Source organism: Paroedura picta, chromosome 2, assembly GCF_049243985.1.
Source record: "Paroedura picta isolate Pp20150507F chromosome 2, Ppicta_v3.0, whole genome shotgun sequence".
Classification (NCBI taxonomy): domain Eukaryota; kingdom Metazoa; phylum Chordata; class Lepidosauria; order Squamata; family Gekkonidae; genus Paroedura; species Paroedura picta.
This window is the reverse complement of record NC_135370.1, coordinates 33,838,657-33,855,943: the sequence shown is the minus strand read 5'-3', so window position 1 is coordinate 33,855,943 and position 17,287 is coordinate 33,838,657. Positions and strand designations below refer to the sequence as shown.

General features: G+C 41.0%; 1 protein-coding gene across 1 annotated transcript in view; it reads right to left on the bottom strand.

Annotated features, from left to right (window-relative positions):
* Positions 1 to 4,547: 4,547 nt before the first annotated feature.
* Positions 4,548 to 17,287, bottom strand: part of ATF2 (activating transcription factor 2) — a 54,895-nt gene continuing 42,155 nt past the window's right edge. Inside the window, exons 12-13 of the mRNA XM_077319658.1 lie at positions 15,961 to 16,066; positions 4,548 to 7,590 (exon numbers count right to left, since the gene is read on the bottom strand). Of these exons, the coding sequence (XP_077175773.1) occupies positions 7,364 to 7,590; positions 15,961 to 16,066 (333 nt within the window). The 3' untranslated portion in view covers positions 4,548 to 7,363. The remainder of the gene's footprint in view (positions 7,591 to 15,960; positions 16,067 to 17,287) is intronic.

The following is a 17,287-nucleotide window of genomic DNA, read 5'->3' as shown; positions in this document are numbered from 1 at the left end:
ACACACTCAAACAGCCCCCACTCTCCTGTAACCTATAAACCCTTACACACTGCCCTCACACACAGTTAGAAAGAACGCAACACTCACCAGTAGCTCCTGAGCTGGCTCTTTCACCTGCTTCCTGCCCAGCTGCTTGCTCTCCGCTGACCACTTTTCACATGCTTAAAAGAAAGCAATCATGTCCCTCTCAACTTCCTCCTCTCCAGGCTGAACATTCCCAGGTCCCTCATTATTAATACTCATTAGCTTTCTGAAAAGTATTGATGAGGTGGGGAAGACTGGGAAAGAAAATAATCAAAATGACATATGAAGAGCAAATGCAAAGATTTATTTTACATCTGGGTAATTTTTCTTCCTTTTGTATCATCTGGATTTTTTTTACGAAAGAATGATCTGGAAACCCAACAGCTTCCTGCTGTTGTCACTGTGTTAATTTACTGAAGGGTTCTTCCTGTGGGATATTTGTATCAGATATTCCAAATTCTCCAGCAGCATCTTTCAGGCCCTCTTCTGGAGGGAGGAGCCGGGACTTACATCATCAATTGCTGATTTGCTGGAAAGGCTAGCACAGGGGTAGTCAAACTGTGGCCCTCCAGATGTCCTTGGACTACAATTCCCAGAAGCCCCTGCCAGCGAATGCTGGCAGGGGCTTCTGGGAATTGTAGTTCATGGACATTTGGAGGGCCACAGTTTGACTACCCCTGGCAGATCTACAGAAACGCTTCTTGGTGGGTTGGCATTTGTCATAAGCCACACTCCAATTCACTTGCAGCTCCCACCCCTACATAAAAAGCAAGGGAATCCATCAATTGGACTAATTGCTCATTTTTAGGAATGTGCTGCTCTTTGCAAATGAAATATTACTTCACATCCACTGATGTCCACTTTTCTGTCCACTCCCTGTCTTGTTTTTACATCAGTTATGAAACTTTGGGCAGTGATTTTTTTTTAAAGCACAAAAACCTTAAGTGCTATACAAAACCAACAATAATAACAATTCAGTGCATTAGCCGGATATTTAGAAATGGAAACTGCGATTTATGCCTTATTATATTGTAATCACAACTTGTGCAGTTAAGTCAAAAGCCATCACTGGACTTCTGGGTTTCTCAGAAAAGCTTGAGGGTTTTAAGACTCAACTGTAGCATTTCCCCCCCTAGAGCTACTATCATCAGACCTATTCATAAATATGAAATGGTAATTTCCTCTTCCCTCACACACACAAAGGGAGCTAAATATAATTGGCAATTCACCATCTAGCTCAGGCTTTCTCAATCAGGGGTTCATGGAATCTTGGGGTTTCTTGATGGCCCTGGGTTTCCCAAATGTGTGGGAGTTAATTTATAGATTTAATTTGTTCAGCATTTATTGGGTGATATTACCATATATGGTCATGTCAACCCCGCCCCCTTGTGGCCAAAGATGGGTTTGGAGGGGGTGGTGCGGAAAGGGCATGTACAGAGCTATCCTTCCTAACCACATTCTGCATGATTGCACCACTTCTGGGGTTTCTCAAAGCCTGAAGAAAGTTTCAGGGGTTTCTCAATGGTACAAAGGCTGAGAAAGGCTGATCTAGTCCTTCAGCTCAGCTCAACTGACACATTAACTGCAGCACTTTAGCAGCCTCTCTTTATGAAGCCGATTTTTAACAGATTTTGGAATCTATCCTTAACTATGAAGGCTGATGGAGTTAGCACTTTTGTATTTCCGGTGCTTGAATGGTGTTACTAGAAATATTAAAATACTAAAAATAACTTACCTCCTGGCGCTTCAATTATGCAAAGAAATCTGTAGTCTGCAATTTATAGCTGCCGTAATGATGTAGAACACGGGTCCCCAGCAAGACGTTGTAAGCAAGTTGGGAGGGTTAGTTTTTTGTTCAGTAAAAGGCTTCTGATTACTCACCGGCAGTTTGACTGGCTGCGCAGATTATTAAAAGCATTTTGGCAGGAGCTGCCGCCAAACTTAAGGACCTTTACTGTATGAGGTAAAGTGCAGCAGCTGTTTTGTGGCCGGTTACACATCCTGCGGCGGCCATTTTGTGGTTGTACTCACCTCGCTGCGTCAGAATTCCAAAGGCGCCTGCCAGATCAAAAAGGGTAGGGACTCTCGATACAGAACCTTATTGAGCAATATTTATCTGGCACCTCCCTAGAGAGGAAATAGGAACAGTTCCACACTTGTGGAAGCTTGTTCTGAGGGCCCTCAGGGGATGCGAAGTCTTAAATGGCCGTTGGTAGGATGATCTAGCTGTTGTGACACGGCCAGGGATTTCCCCGTATGTTAGCCAGTAGAATACTTTCCACCCCGCATGGTGGAATGAGCTCCTTGAAGAGCTAAGGGCCCTGACGGAGCTAATGCAGTTCCACAGGGCCTGTTAAGATGGAGCTCTTCCACCAGGCTTTTGATTGAGGCCTGGCCAAGAGGATATCTTGGGCCCCTCCTCTGACATTCTCCAATTATGTAACATCTACATTTACCCGAGTTATGGAGGGATAGGGAATTTAGGTCTATGTTTTAGCATTGCGTTTAGGTTTTTCTAATTTTAATTCTGTATTTTAAAATTGTTGTTAGCCGCAGCGAGTTGGCTGGCTCAAGAGCCGCGACCTATAAATATGAAATAAAATAAATAAGTGAGCATGTTGAGCACTAGTCATATACAACTTTAAAGCAAAATCTTTTTTTGCGCTCTCCTAAACAAATTCTATGGTTAGGTCTGCAGTTTATTTACATGCCTACCAGGAAGTATATCCTATCCATCTCAGTGGGTTTCTGTTTCTTCCAGTGCTTTGACAGCACGACTGATTGTTGAAAACGGCCTATTGGAGAGAAGTTAGACCAGGCTTTCTCAACCAGAGCTTTGTGAAACCCTGGGATTTCTTGAGGGTCTTGGAAGGGTTTCTCAAATGGGTGGGAGTGAAATAATTTTAATATATTTTTAAAATTTGTTAAAACATTTATCGAGTGATACGCCCATACATCGTCATTATCAAACTGCTCCCCCTCCCAAAATGGCCAATGATGGACCTGGAGGCAGTGGGATGGGGAGGGGCCCCAAGTGGGCGAGTCCACAGTGATGCGGCCCAACCATATTCTGCCCAATTGCGCCACTTCTGGGGTTTTTCAAAGCCTGAAGAATATTTAAAGGGTTTCTCAATAGTAAAAAAGTTGAGAATCTTCCATGGATTGTATTTGAACAGGTAAATAAATACTCGTGATTTACTGTTTATAATGCTTGCTGCACAACCTTAGTTTTATTCTGTACAGTTCAAACCATCTTGAGCTACCTGGAAGGGCATGGTAAAAGAGAGCAGCAGAAAGAAGGGGGCAATAAAGCTCCTGTGGTTGGTATCCAATACAATGGAATATATATTTATACACTTATGTGCTTATCCCTACTTCAATGCACCACTGATGTTGGGATAGGATTCAGATGGGTAGCCATGATGGCCTGAAGCAGCAAAACAAAGTCTGAGTCCAGTGGCACCTTTAAAACTGACAAAAGTTTTATTCCAGGTATAAGCTCTTGTGTACGTGAGCCCTTATTCAGGGCTCTGAAGAACTGTGCACGCACACAAAATCTTATACCTGGAATGAAATTTATTTTTATGTATATATTGTATATTATTTATTTATATTCACATTTATTATCCACCACTCCCAGATCCAGCTGGCTCATGGCGGTTTACAATAAAATCTTAACAACCCACATAATACATAAAAGCAATCCTATACATAAGATAATGACCGCCATTCTCTGGCCAGCCGGGTTTTGGCAGTTCACAATAAAACCAAAATAAAATCACAACAAAATCAGTAAAAAAATCAGCAAAAAACCCAACATTCCATCCTCCCAGTAATCTGACCCAATAACCCTGCCAGTAACCCCATTTGGCTCCACTAGTGAACCCGGCTCCAAGCCTCAAGGTTGGTGTAGATGTTCAAAATGTGGATAGTTAAAGATTAAAACATTTGGAGGAGGGGCCATGTAGATCTTCCTTACCCTGGCCTCAACCAAATGCCTGGTGGAAGAGCTCTCTCTTACAGGCCCTGTAGAACTGTGCTGATCTTAAAGGTGTCACTGGTTTCAGACTTTGTCCTGTTGTTGGGATAACTGAACTTATATAAATTAAAATCTATTTGAATATTGGATAAAAGTAATATACGGCAAAAATTTCCTTTTACAGAAATTTGTTCGGGATTATATTTACTTACGTACCTGGGGGTGGGAGGGGAGGAATGGGGCCCCCAAAAGCTTATGTTATAAAAACCAGTCTGCTTTTGCAAACGCAACAGAGTTTTGAGGTTCTTTAAGGATCAAAACATTCATTTTTCCAACGTACTTCCCCTAATAGCAAGATACACTCTCCAGCACAGTCGCTTTTACAACCCGTATTAAGATCAGCACAGCTTGAATCGAATTGTACAAAAGATGAATCTTATTTTCCAGTAATGTGTCAATTTTCTAAAGAAGTGGAAAAAAACCTCACAGCAGGGAAGAGATCTGATGCCATCTCCGCACTTCAGAAGTTATTCTTGCAATAAAATAGGTACAATTTAAAGATAGATTTTATTCTCTGATGATTTTACTCATGCAAACTGCACATGGAAGATAACAGTACAGTTTGTGAAACATGTCAAATGCAAAGATCTCAGAGGCGATGTACAGAAATAGTGTGACATACATTTTAAAACGGAATTGATGGTTGTACAACTTGAGGTTTGGGTCTTTTTTCCTGCTTGCTGAACATGAGATAGGATTTTTTTTTTAAACTAACCCTACCATTAAAATCATTTACATGTAGCCTCACACATATTTAGATTTACTTTACAACAGCAACAGCTTTATTATTTTTAAAAAAAAGAACCAAAAACAACTTTTATATTAAATAAGATTTTTAAAAAACGGGACTTCTTGCGCCAGGCATTGCTACTGCAGAAACACCATTCATTTCAGTGGGCTCCTTGGGAAACAGGGATGAAGGGAGGGACTCAGAACCAGGCCTGGTGAATTATGCCCATAATGTCCAGGGGAGCAAATGCAACCATTTTGGTCCACATCTAGTTCACCCAATCTGCAATGGGAGACACTTGCCCTGATCCAAGATGGAGATATATGGAACAGGATACATACAAGCACAGGAACATCTGTGCTGTACTGTTTCCCATTGGATGAGCATTCCCAACGCATCTCCATCCCTCCAACCATATCCTGGTATGACCAGAGCTGGATCAGGGCAACTATCTGTAGGATTTTCTTACAGAATTCACATCTTGTGCCTGAGATTTTTCTCGCTGTCCTTGTGGTACGTAAAAATAAACACACACACAAAATTCTGAAAACCTATTTGTCCAAAATTCTTTTAACCCCGCCCCAATAAAATGAACGCATTCAGAATACTTTTTGAAACCTACGCAAAAAAAGTATCCTTACATTTTTAATACACAAAATATTTAAATCCTTAATTCTTCATACTTAAAGCATTGAAATGATATATATACATAATTTAAGATGACTTTGTCCAGCTTCCATTTTCTCGTTTGGTTGTACAACATACAAATTAAGAGCTGTCCTCTGTCAGTAACACTAATTAAAATTCAAAGATTTAAAAAGTGACTGTCTCACTTCATAGCTTTGATGGCACCTAGGTTAAAAACAGAGTGTAGAACAGAGTAGAACAAAATGAATTACACAGCCCACAATTTAATGCATTTGCGTGTTTTGTTATATACATAATATAAGAGTTCTGTTTTACTGCCAGGTGTTGCTACTGTGTAATTTACTTATAGCTATTATACAACCGTGTTGGTTTAAATGTGGAGAGCACACACCTGTTTTTTTGTCCTTTTACAACTGAATCATAAAATCTTATACTGTATTTTTGAACATGAGTACAGGATCAAAGTAGATAATGGCACATTTAAAATTAAAAAAAAGAAACCCTCAGTAACCTACAGATGAATGGATAGCGAGGGGGAAAAAGTGTACCTACAATCATCTCATCAGAAACAAACGACATCATGGAATGTTAGTTATCCAAGTTCACACAGTAAATAACATTTCCAAAACTTCAGTCCTCTATGAAGCCAGCATCACATTGAAGGCATCTTTAAAACATTCAAGCACAGATTGCCGGCAGAAACTACAGAACCATTCTCACTCTGTCTTGCTCGCTCTCTCTCACACACAAACACACGTCACTCTATAATTACATTGTTTCCACGGAACGGTAGATATCGATTTTTTTTTATTTTTCCACAAGAAAGTTATCAAAAATTTGCTACTCAAGGGTGACAGTGCTTACACAAGAATAAACGTACGAGTTACCTTGCAAATACTCAACAAGGACCAAGAAACTAAACAAAACAAAAACAAAACAAAAAGTCTTGAGTTGCTTGACAGGAGGAAATTTTACCCATACTATATTGGTGCGAGATCCTCACTTTAAAGACTCAAGAATCACAAAACGTCACGTCGACTTCGGGGGGGAAAAAAAGTATTCCATCTTTCATAACCCTGTAGAGAATCCATCTGCTGTTCTTTGTCCGGCTAGAGAGATGAGAGCAGCTGCAGAAATGAAGCTCCCGATTTAAAAAAAAATGGAAGTGCTAACTAAGCCAATGTCAGTTTTTTAAAAAAAGAAAATCTAGCTAGTAATGACCCTGATCAAGATTACGTATGTGCATAAAAAGTACTGTATATCATATACTGTACTGGCCCTATCAAACAAAATTCTTAAAAAAAAACAAAACACCAAAAACACCCAAACGGTAAAAAGCCAAAGAAAATGCTACACAATATCATCAAACATATTCTCCCAATGGTTTTCCTTTCAGAATGTGCAAAAGAATATAAAGGCAAAAAGATTCAAAGCAAATTTAATGTTCCTTTCTTTCACCCCACCCCACCCCCCCGCCCACCTCCCCGCCTAGTGCTTTGTGATCTTGTTGACTGTACAAAGTCAATAGGAATCTATGCAGAACTTTGGTATAAAATGTTACAAGATTACTATCACAATTTTGGGGACGAGCATTAAATAACTGATCTCAATGGTTCCTGGAATACCACCAAACGCTAGAGAAGCAAGTATATTTCAACTGTACCAACACTTTACACAACGAGCACTGAAAATAACTAGCAATCCTAATTAGAAATAAAAAAAAAAACTAACCTGGGCATCTATTAAGAGACCAGAACCTGCTGTGCAATTCCTTTGTTTGCCAACTTTCAAAGCCAAATTCAAGTTTGAATTTTACAGACGAATAATTTTTAAGCGACAGAAATTCTAGGTGAAGGCTGATTTTCCTTGATTTTCCCTTTGAAGTTGTTAAGGAATATCTAAGAAACGACACAAGTTTTTAATCAACTTCCCGAAGGCTGCGATTGGGACGGAGGAGGCATAACGATCTGCGAAAGCACCGGCTCTGTACTCTGGTCTGCCATCTGGGTGAGAACGGAAGTTGCCACTGCTTCTGCCTTGGAAGTCGAACTTACTCCGTTGGAAGTGCTGACAGAACTATGCTGAATGGCTTCCGTGTGAGGACTACTTGGTGCGGAAATGTCTTCAGAACTATCGTCTTTATCTGCAGCTGAAGAGAGGAAAACAACGCAATTACATTCACATTAATGATGTTGGGGTGTCAGTCATGAATTTTATTGCTTATAGCTTAAAGGTAAAGGTATCCCCTGTGCAAGCACCGGGTCATGTCTGACCCTTGGGGTGACGCCCTCTAGCGTTTTCATGGCAGACTCAATACGGGGTGGTTTGCCAGTGCCTTCCCCAGTCATTACCGTTCACCCCCCAGTGGCAAGCTGGGTACTCATTCCTAAGCTTATAGCTTAGGAAATTCCAAAACATTACTAAACACATACACAATATATACAAAAATTAAAGCACAGTCATAAGTCTTTAAATTCACGTTATCAACAAAATCATTGGTCACAAATCTCGCCTTTATTTTCTTTGCAGTCAACTGCGAAAAGGGAACCTCGTGAGTGACATGAGGGCCAGTATCTAATAAAAGCAAGTATATTTTATCTACATCTATGAGTCCATTGTACTCCACAAGAAGACTTCCAAAAAATTTAGATCTGGGATCAACGTAAAGAGGACAGTGCAATAGGATAATGGATTGTGTCCTCCACATATTGCTCCCCACAAACACAGCTTTCAATCAGCTGGGACACAACGCAAAACGGTCCTCCAACAGAGCTGTCCTCATGGTCTGAAAACGAAGAGCCGTAAAAGCAGTTCTAAGAATAAAGCTGCTCATATTTCCAATAGCCACTTGTGGTTGTGAAAGTTGAAGGATGAAAAAATCAGACAAAAGAATCGATTCATTTGAACTCTGGTGTTGGAGCAGGCTTCTGCGGGTTCCATGGACACCAAAAGTCATGAACAAGGAAATACTACAGTGCATAAAGCCTGAGGCAACGGCAAACCAACTCTGAATGTCTCTTGTCCTGAAAACCCTATGGGGTTGCCACAAGTCAGCCATGACTCAGTGGCAAAAAAAGTCGGTGTTACCTGTGTTCCATTACTTGCCATTTCAAGATTTTAAAAAAATCTCATGATGCAAATACTCCAAATAGAATGTAATATACAATTCTGCATAGGTAATTGATATTTTGGCAAAGTTTTGTGTGTTCCAACAAACTGGAATAGCGAGAGAGACAAGTTAACTATATAGAAGTTGATTCTTTCCTGCCACTTTTCTCTACCAGAAGCAGTCTCAAAGCGGCTTACAGTCGCCTTCCCTTTCCTCTCCCCACCACACACACCCTGTTAGGTAGGTGAGGCTGAGAGAGCCCTGATATTACTGCTCGGTCAGAATAGCCTTATCAGTGCTGTGGTGTGCCCAAGGTCTGCACGTGGGGGAGTGTCTTGCCAGATTAGAACGCACTCCAAACCACTACACTTTTTGAATTGTACACTTTTGAATTCTAGACCCATTTGTCTGTGCACGACCAAATTTACACAACACTAAAATCAAACTGATCTTCTCTCTCTTAGTAGCAACGACCATGTTTTGACATTGGGCTACATAAGCCATTAATTGCTGAGGTGTGATACAAAGACAGAACTGCTAATTTTCTTAAAAACACTAGACTGCACTAGTGTGCCAATGTACATAGTTTATTTGCTTTTTAATCTGAAAATAGATGCGTATGGAAGAAATCTGCCAGTAGAGTATTAAAGTAAGTCACAGAGATGATTTTTTTTTCATAGTTACAACTGATGATCTTGCCAATTTTGTTTATTATCACACTTAAGAAAATGACAATAGTAATGCCACCTACGACAGGAATTACTGGAGTAAAGCAAATAGACTGGACCCCAAGAACTGCTTATAGAGAATGAAGTCACACCGCTCCCCCAAACACAACCTATAGGTTTGATGGATCTTGGGGGCAGCATGATGTAGGACAGGGGTAGTCAATCTGTGGTCCTCCAGATGTCCATGGACTACAATTCCCATGAGCCCCCATGAGCTCCCATGAGCAAATGCTGGCAGGGGCTCATGGGAATTGTAGTCCATGGACATCTGGAGGACAACTGATTGACTACCCTTGATGTAAGAAACTGTTCCATGTGTATGGGAGGAGTAAGGACTGGCAGAAATCCTGCAGGACAGGAAAGAGAGTTGGCATCCAACCTAATATTACAATTGGCCAGTATTTTAATGAGACTACCTCTTAGTATTTATTTATTATATTTATATACCAACCTCACAGCTCAGGGGGGTTTACATAGAAATCTTTAGCCTCACATCACCTCAAATAAATGCAGAAGGGATGTGGATCTTCTCTAATGTTTCCTGGGATACTGTTCCATAGCATCAGAGCAGCTATCATGAATGTTCTTTCTTTGTACCTGTATCTTTAACGACAGAGCAGGGTCCAATAGGACTCCTAAGCTCTTTATGGTGTTCATCAGAGAATGCAGGAGCCACTGAATGCTGATGGCCTCTGCCCTGAGCCAGTACGTGATGGTTGCATTCAAGCAGCTTACAAGGTTGTTTGATAAAAATAGTTGTGGAGGAGGACAACATAAGCTGATTCGGGTCCCTTTTGTGGAGAAAGACGGGGTATGAATAATAAAATAAAATAATATAATATATAGCGATTTTAAGAAGTGACCTAAAGAGAATTATCTTCAATATCATATATTTCGAGGAATCAACTCGAAATGGCAGATAACAGCTTTATATTGAGGAATGCCTACATAGTTTTTAAAAAATTCTCATGATGTAAATACCCCAAGCAGTACATAATATACAATTCTGCATGGGGAATTGTTTTGGGCAATGCTTGGTGAAATACACTCAGATAACTAAAAGTTCTTAGGAAGACATATATATGATTTGAAGAGCAGCTAGTGTCCTACATCAGTACAAGATTGTGAAGTCTATCAAGAAGTAAGCTAATAGGGGTGGGATGGGGGTGGGGAATTCTGCTGATGAAACACAACAAATTAACCGTAAAGGGCAAAAATCCTTGGAGGACCGACATTTTCCATGAGGATATCATTTCACATACAGAATTCAAATCAAGCCTCATCATCACCCAATGTTATTCGCCAGTCATAACAAGAAACTTTAAAACAGGGGTAGTCAAATTGCAGCCCTCCGGATGTCCATGGACTACAATTCCCATGAGCGTTCGCGGGCAGGAGCTCATGGGAATTGTAGTCCACGGACATCTGGAGGGCCGCAGTTTGACTACCCCTGCTTTAAAACAATAAGCTGACAGTAAGAAATAATAAATTAATAATTAATAAAACAGACCAACCAACAATTAAAAACTATATAGTAGAAATTATACCGAGTTGTCTGACCTTACTTAAAATTGCACAGTCGTTTCGCAACCTGGACGGTACGAATCAAACCTTGAGACTAGAATGGCTTTTCTAAGTGGCTAATTAACAGATTGCCAATGGAAGAATGGCTGCCAAGGTAAGCTTGTCCAACAATATTTCTAGTTCACCAAAAGCTCCTTTAGTCAACCCCTTAAAACGTAATGATAGCTAGATGCTAAGACATCAATTGGGTAGGCTGTGGGGTAGTCAACCTGTGGTCCTCCAGATGTCTATGGACTACAATTTCTATGAGCTCATGGGAATTGTAGTCCATAGACATCTGGAGGACCACAGGTTGACTACCCCTGGTATAGCATATCAAGTAGGTAACTAAGGAGAATCCAGAACCAATCACAAATCTGAATGTGTTCTGAGCACTGAGTATTATTTCTACTTTTCTGCCTTTTCAGGCATTACAGTTGAAACTTTCTACAAGCTTATGCAGCTGGAGGGCATTGCCTGCTGTCTGGAAAATTACCACAGCAACATTTGGCTATCCAAGCTCATTTTAACCTTGCTTTAATCCAGACCTCATTATTTGGGAACTGAAGGACCTGAAAGCCTTAAATTGTGCTTTAAAAGGTTACCAAGTTAGACTAGAAAATACATCTTCTCGCAGCTTCTTCCTGTGAGAAAATTAAGAAGCTGTTCAATATTTTTAGAACAATTTGTTATTCTGCTGCTTCCTAGAAGAGGCCATACTTTTCTTGCAAATTTATATAATGTCTTATTGAGACTTGTAAAACAGAGTTGGTACCACTCAAGGCAGATCACGACTCATGCTTTACATGTTCCGCAGGGCCTCCAAGGGAGCTCTTCTGCCAGGCATTCAGTTGGGGCCAACCGGAATCAACAACATCCACAGCCAGTTTGGTGCAGTGGTTAGGAATGCAGACTTCTAATCTGGCATGCCGGGTTCGATTCTGCATTCCCTGACACGCAGCCAGCTGGGTGACCTTGGGCTCGACACAACCCTGATAAAACTGTTCTGACCGAGCAGGAATATCAGGGCTCTCTCAGCCTCACCCACCTCGCAGGGTGTCTGTTGTGGGGAGAGGAAAGGGAAGGTGACTGTAAGCCGCCTTGAGCCTCCTTCGGGTAGAGAAAAGCAGCAGGGCCCCTGAACCTCCCGCCCAGGAACCCATACACCCAATCTTAACCGCGGACCTGTTCGAACGGTTAGAATGTTACCTTCGGTTATGGTTGCCAGTGTTATTGTTATTATTGTTGTAGACCATTTTATATTTTATGTAGAAACAAAGTTGCATGTACTGTTTACGTTCCATGTGAACCGCCCTGAGCCTCAGGAGAGGGTGGTATACAAATATAATTGATAACAATAATAAAGTAATAATAATATAACTTTATACGTTAATGGTATGGAATAGCCACAGATTACTATCTTAAATAGAATCGCCCAACCGATTCAATCATTAATCAGCCGTCCCTTTGTCTTCACAGTTTTGCCATTGTCTACTGTAGATGTAAATGGCTGTCTGAGGAAGCTTTACAAATAGCTAAGGAGAGAAGGGAAGTGAAAGGCAAGGGAGAAAGAGAAAGATACACCCAATTGAATGCAGAATTCCAGAGAAAAGCTAGAAGAGATAAGAATGCCTTCTTAAATGAACAGTGCAAACAAATAGAAGAAAACAATAGAATGGGGAGGACCAGAGATCTTTTCAAGAAAATTGGAGATATGAAGAGAACGTTTCATGCAAAGATGGGTATGATAAGGGACCAAAATGGTAGGGACCTCACAGAAGCAGAAGAGATCAAACAAAGGTGGCAAAATTATACAGAAGAACTATACAAGAGCGAGCTTAACATCCCTGATGACCACAATGGGGTAGTTACTGACCTGGAGCCAGACATCCTGGAATGTGAAGTCAAATGGGCCTTAGGAAGTCTGAGCAACAATAAAGCTAGTGGTAGTGACAGCATTCCAGTTGAACTATTCAAAATCTTAAAGGACGATGCAGTAAAAGTGCTACACTCAATATGCCAGCAAATTTGGAAAACTCAACAATGGCCACAGGATTGGAAAAGGTCAGTTTACATTCCAATCCCAAAGAAGGGCAATGCCAAAGAATGTTCAAACTACCGCACCATCGCACTAATTTCTCATGCTAGCAAAGTTATGCTCAAAATCCTACAAGCTAGGATCCAGCAATATGTGGACCGAGAACTTCCAGAAGTACAGGCAGGATTTCGAAGAGGCAGAGGAACTAGAGATCAAATTGCCAACATACGCTGGATCATGGAGAAAGCTAGGGAGTACCAGAAGAACGTCTACTTCTGCTTCATTGACTATGCTAAAGCCTTTGATTGTGTGGAGCACAACAAATTGTGGCAAGTTCTTAAAGAGATGGGAATACCAGAGCATCTTATTTGTCTCTTGAGAAATTTATATGCAGGTCAAGAAGCAACAGTGAGAACTGAACATGGAATCACTGACTGGTTCAAAATTGAGAAAGGAGTTCGGCAAGGCTGTATACTGTCGCCTTGCCTATTTAACTTGTATGCAGAGCACATCATGAGAAATGCGGGATTAGAGGAGTCACAAATTGGGATCAAGATTGCAGGGAGAAATATCAACAACCTCAGATATGCAGATGATACCATTCTAATGGCAGAAAGTGAAGAGGAACTAAAGAGCCTGTTGATGCGGGTGAAGGAGGAGAGTGCCAAAGTTGGCTTGAAACTCAACATCAAGAAAACAAAGATCATGGCATCCGGCCCTCTCAATTCCTGGCAAATAGAAGGGGAAGAAATGGAGATAGTGACAGATTTTATTTTCCTGGGCTCCAAGATCACTGCAGATGGGGACTGCAGCAAAGAAATTAAAAGACGCTTGCTCCTGGGGAGGAAAGCTATGGCAAATCTAGACAGCATCCTAAAAAGCAGAGACATCACCCTGCCAACAAAAGTGCGTTTAGTCAAGGCTATGGTCTTCCCAGTTGCAATGTATGGCTGCGAAAGTTGGACCATAAGGAAGGCCGAGCGTCAAAGAATTGAGGCTTTTGAACTCTGGTGCTGGAGAAGACTCCTGCGAGTCCCTTGGACTGCAAGGCGAACAAACCAGTCAGTCCTAGAGGAGATCAGCCCTGACTGCTCTTTAGAAGGCCAGATCCTGAAGATGAAACTCAAATATTTTGGCCACCTCATGAGAAGGAAGGACTCCCTGGAGAAGAGCCTAATGCTGGGAGAGATCGAGGGCAAAAGAAGAAGGGGACGACAGAGAATGAGGTGGATGGATGGAGTCACTGAAGCAGTAGGTGCAAACTTAAATGGACTCCGGGGAATGGTAGAGGACAGGAAGGCCTGGAGGATCATTGTCCATGGAGTCGCGATTGGTCGGACACGACTTCGCACATAACAACAACAACTGTAGATGTAGTTCTTGGCAAGTGTAGATATATAGATACCTTTGACTTCTTTAATGTGTAGCAAATACAGGTATATTTTTTCAATGCACCTGAACTTGATCAGATCAATCTGTACCAAGTGCAAAATATTACCAATAGTTATTACAGAGTGTGTACTCTGAATATTCCTAAGCGTCTAGGATGGAAGAGTTCATGGACTGTACATCGGACTCAAGATGCATCCTTTCTTATATATTTACCATATGCAAGGACAGCTGTTTATATAAACAGTCGTCCAATAGCTAACTACCAGGGATAACGATGTTCAACATAGCTAATTGCACGACCCGCTTCTTTCAGAAAACTGCTGTTGATTTAGGAATGCACTGCATGCACTTTGAAGTGCTTTAAAGTTTCAGGTATTTAAAGCAGAGATATTATTCTCTTTCATAATATCACATTCAAGGCAGGTAGGCTCGTTCGAGAAACGATGGCTGCATAATGTGCTCCTGTAGCAACTTCTACACAAAATCATGTTGCTTTGTCAGACGGGAGTCATTATGGCCTCATCCCTGCAACAATCATTGTTAATATACATTCAAAACATATTTCTGCGCAGGTTTCAATTTGCTCCAAGATGCCACTTTCCATCCTGTCAAAATGAGGGGAAGATCCAAAGGGCTGAGATTTATAAGCTCAAAACTGACAAAAATCAGTGTCCTAAATATGTACGGAAACAGAGAGCTGCTAAATCTCCAGAATCTTTTAAATTAAAAAATATTGCCCGCTCTGATGAAACTGCTTACAGTGACTACAAGTAAAGATGGTGGCCATTAAGTTTTATCGCAAGCACCTGAGGAACTGTTTGCATGCAATACAAAATGTTCTTTTATTCTCCTAAATTACTGACACTGGCAAATTAAAATGAAGTGGCTACATATGGCAGAAACAATCTTCACATTTACAAATATCCTGAAATATCACTAAATCATAAAAACGAAAGCTGTGGGTTATATATTATGAATGTTGCCTAATGCATTCCCAGCTCAGTTATTTGTAACAAATTTGTGCACAATGGACAGAATTGGCCATTTATTCTACAACAGCAGCTGGTTCTAGAGGCCTGTATTGTTTCAAACAAACCCCAAAACGAAGTATCAAGAAACATACAATTAACCTCTAAAGTGCTGAAAAAGGTAAGCAAGCGAAGCACGTCATTTTTTCATACTTCATATTTACTTGTACGTCCCTAAATCCATAAATATTAAAGCTTGTTTTCCTTCCAAGGGCTATTGGAACAGTGGGAAGATAAATGCTTTATAAAAAGATGAGTAAGATACACAAAAAGATGAGTAAGATACACACCCTGTCTGCAACCTTTTTGAGAGATAAACAGAAAAGCAAACATTTTCTTTTGTAATTGTGTATTTTTTATATTACAGAATGAAGTACTACCAATATTCAAAGGACATGCACCCCTCCTAGTTATGAACTAACTTCATAAGTAGGAAATCTATATAACAGAAACAGGTGTATAGCTTTTAACATTTTCCTAGCGTTCAGAAAGATCTTCAAAGTTCATTATTGCGTTTGTCTTGCGGTAACTTGCAGGAACGGTTACACTCAAAACAGAAGTAATCTGAACATCACTCCTCGTTTTTTAACGTTTTCTCTATTTGCGTTGGCAATTTTTCACTGGTGCAGCCTAAGGCTATAGGTAATGGAACATTACTCACTATGATAGCCAGATTTCTTCTGCATGGCGGTTACAGGGCAATCTTTATGAGCCAGAAGAAGCTGTTTTAGCTGTGCCACTTCATTTCTCAGCAGGGTGACTTCATTCTAAAGGAGAAGAAAGTTATGTACTTTAACTGGGATCAAGTTGCATGTGTTTCAGACTTCTTTTTACAAGGCTTTGCAAAGGCAAATAAAAGACACAGCAGACACTTTCCCTAAAAAATGTACGTTACTTCAACGAGAAGCAATGTCGGAACAGGAATGCCGCGCATTAAACAGCTCACCCTTTCCATGTTCTACTTTGAAGGAAATGTTGTAAATCACCTTACACTGAGTATATTACATTCAGTCATTTGTGAACTCTGGCTGCTAGATGTACCTCTGGGTTCAACTCTTCTGTCGAAAATAACGTTTTAGGGAGTTTGGTGAGCTAACATTTTAAAGTTGCTATTATTGGAGGGGGGGGAGGGAGAAGAAGAAGAAGAACAAAAAAGCGGGGGCAAACAGTTGCTCTGACAGGGCGTCCTTAGAGCAGCTGTTTATGAAATCAAGGAAACAAGCTCTGCTAAGTATGTTAGAAATAATTCCACGGATTTTCCACCATGCCAGACCACCCAATCCTGTCCTCCACCTCAGCTGTCGAGTTATAATCAAGAGCAGGGGTCGTCAAACTGTGGCCCTCCAGATGTCCATGGACTACAATTCCCATGAGCCCCTGCCAGTTTGCTGGCAGGGGCTCATGGGAATTGTAGTCCATGGACATCTGGAGGGCCGCAGTTTGACTACCTCTGATCAAGAGAGTTAATTGTAACGCCTTAGGAAAGAAAAGGGTGAGATTTGAATCCGGTGGCACCTTTGGTTGAGGCCAAGGACCACTGCTACCACCAAGCCGGGCCCCCCTCACAACTTCTGTTTTGTGCCTGGTTGACTAACTGCGACCATCTTATCCCCAGTCACATCGGGTGAGCAGGAGTGATGCGTGTAGATTGTTTTAATGTATTTTAAAACCTATAATTTACCGTATCTGTTTTATCTTGTGTAAGCTGCCCCGAGATCGTGAGGAGGGGGCCGGCCAAAAAATAAGTTAATAAATTAATGAATGAATGAACAAAATGTCCAAGGTGTAGGCTTTTGACAGTCAAAGTTCCCTCTGTCAGGTACCTGGCAAGGGGAGTTCTGAGTCTTGAAACCTTATAACCCGGAATTCTTGTTGGTATTTAAGGTTCTACTGGGCTTGAATCTTGTTCTTCCACTGCAGACCATTACAGCTACCTCTACTTTTAAAGAACCCTGCTTCACTAGGAACAGGATGCTACAACAATGGCC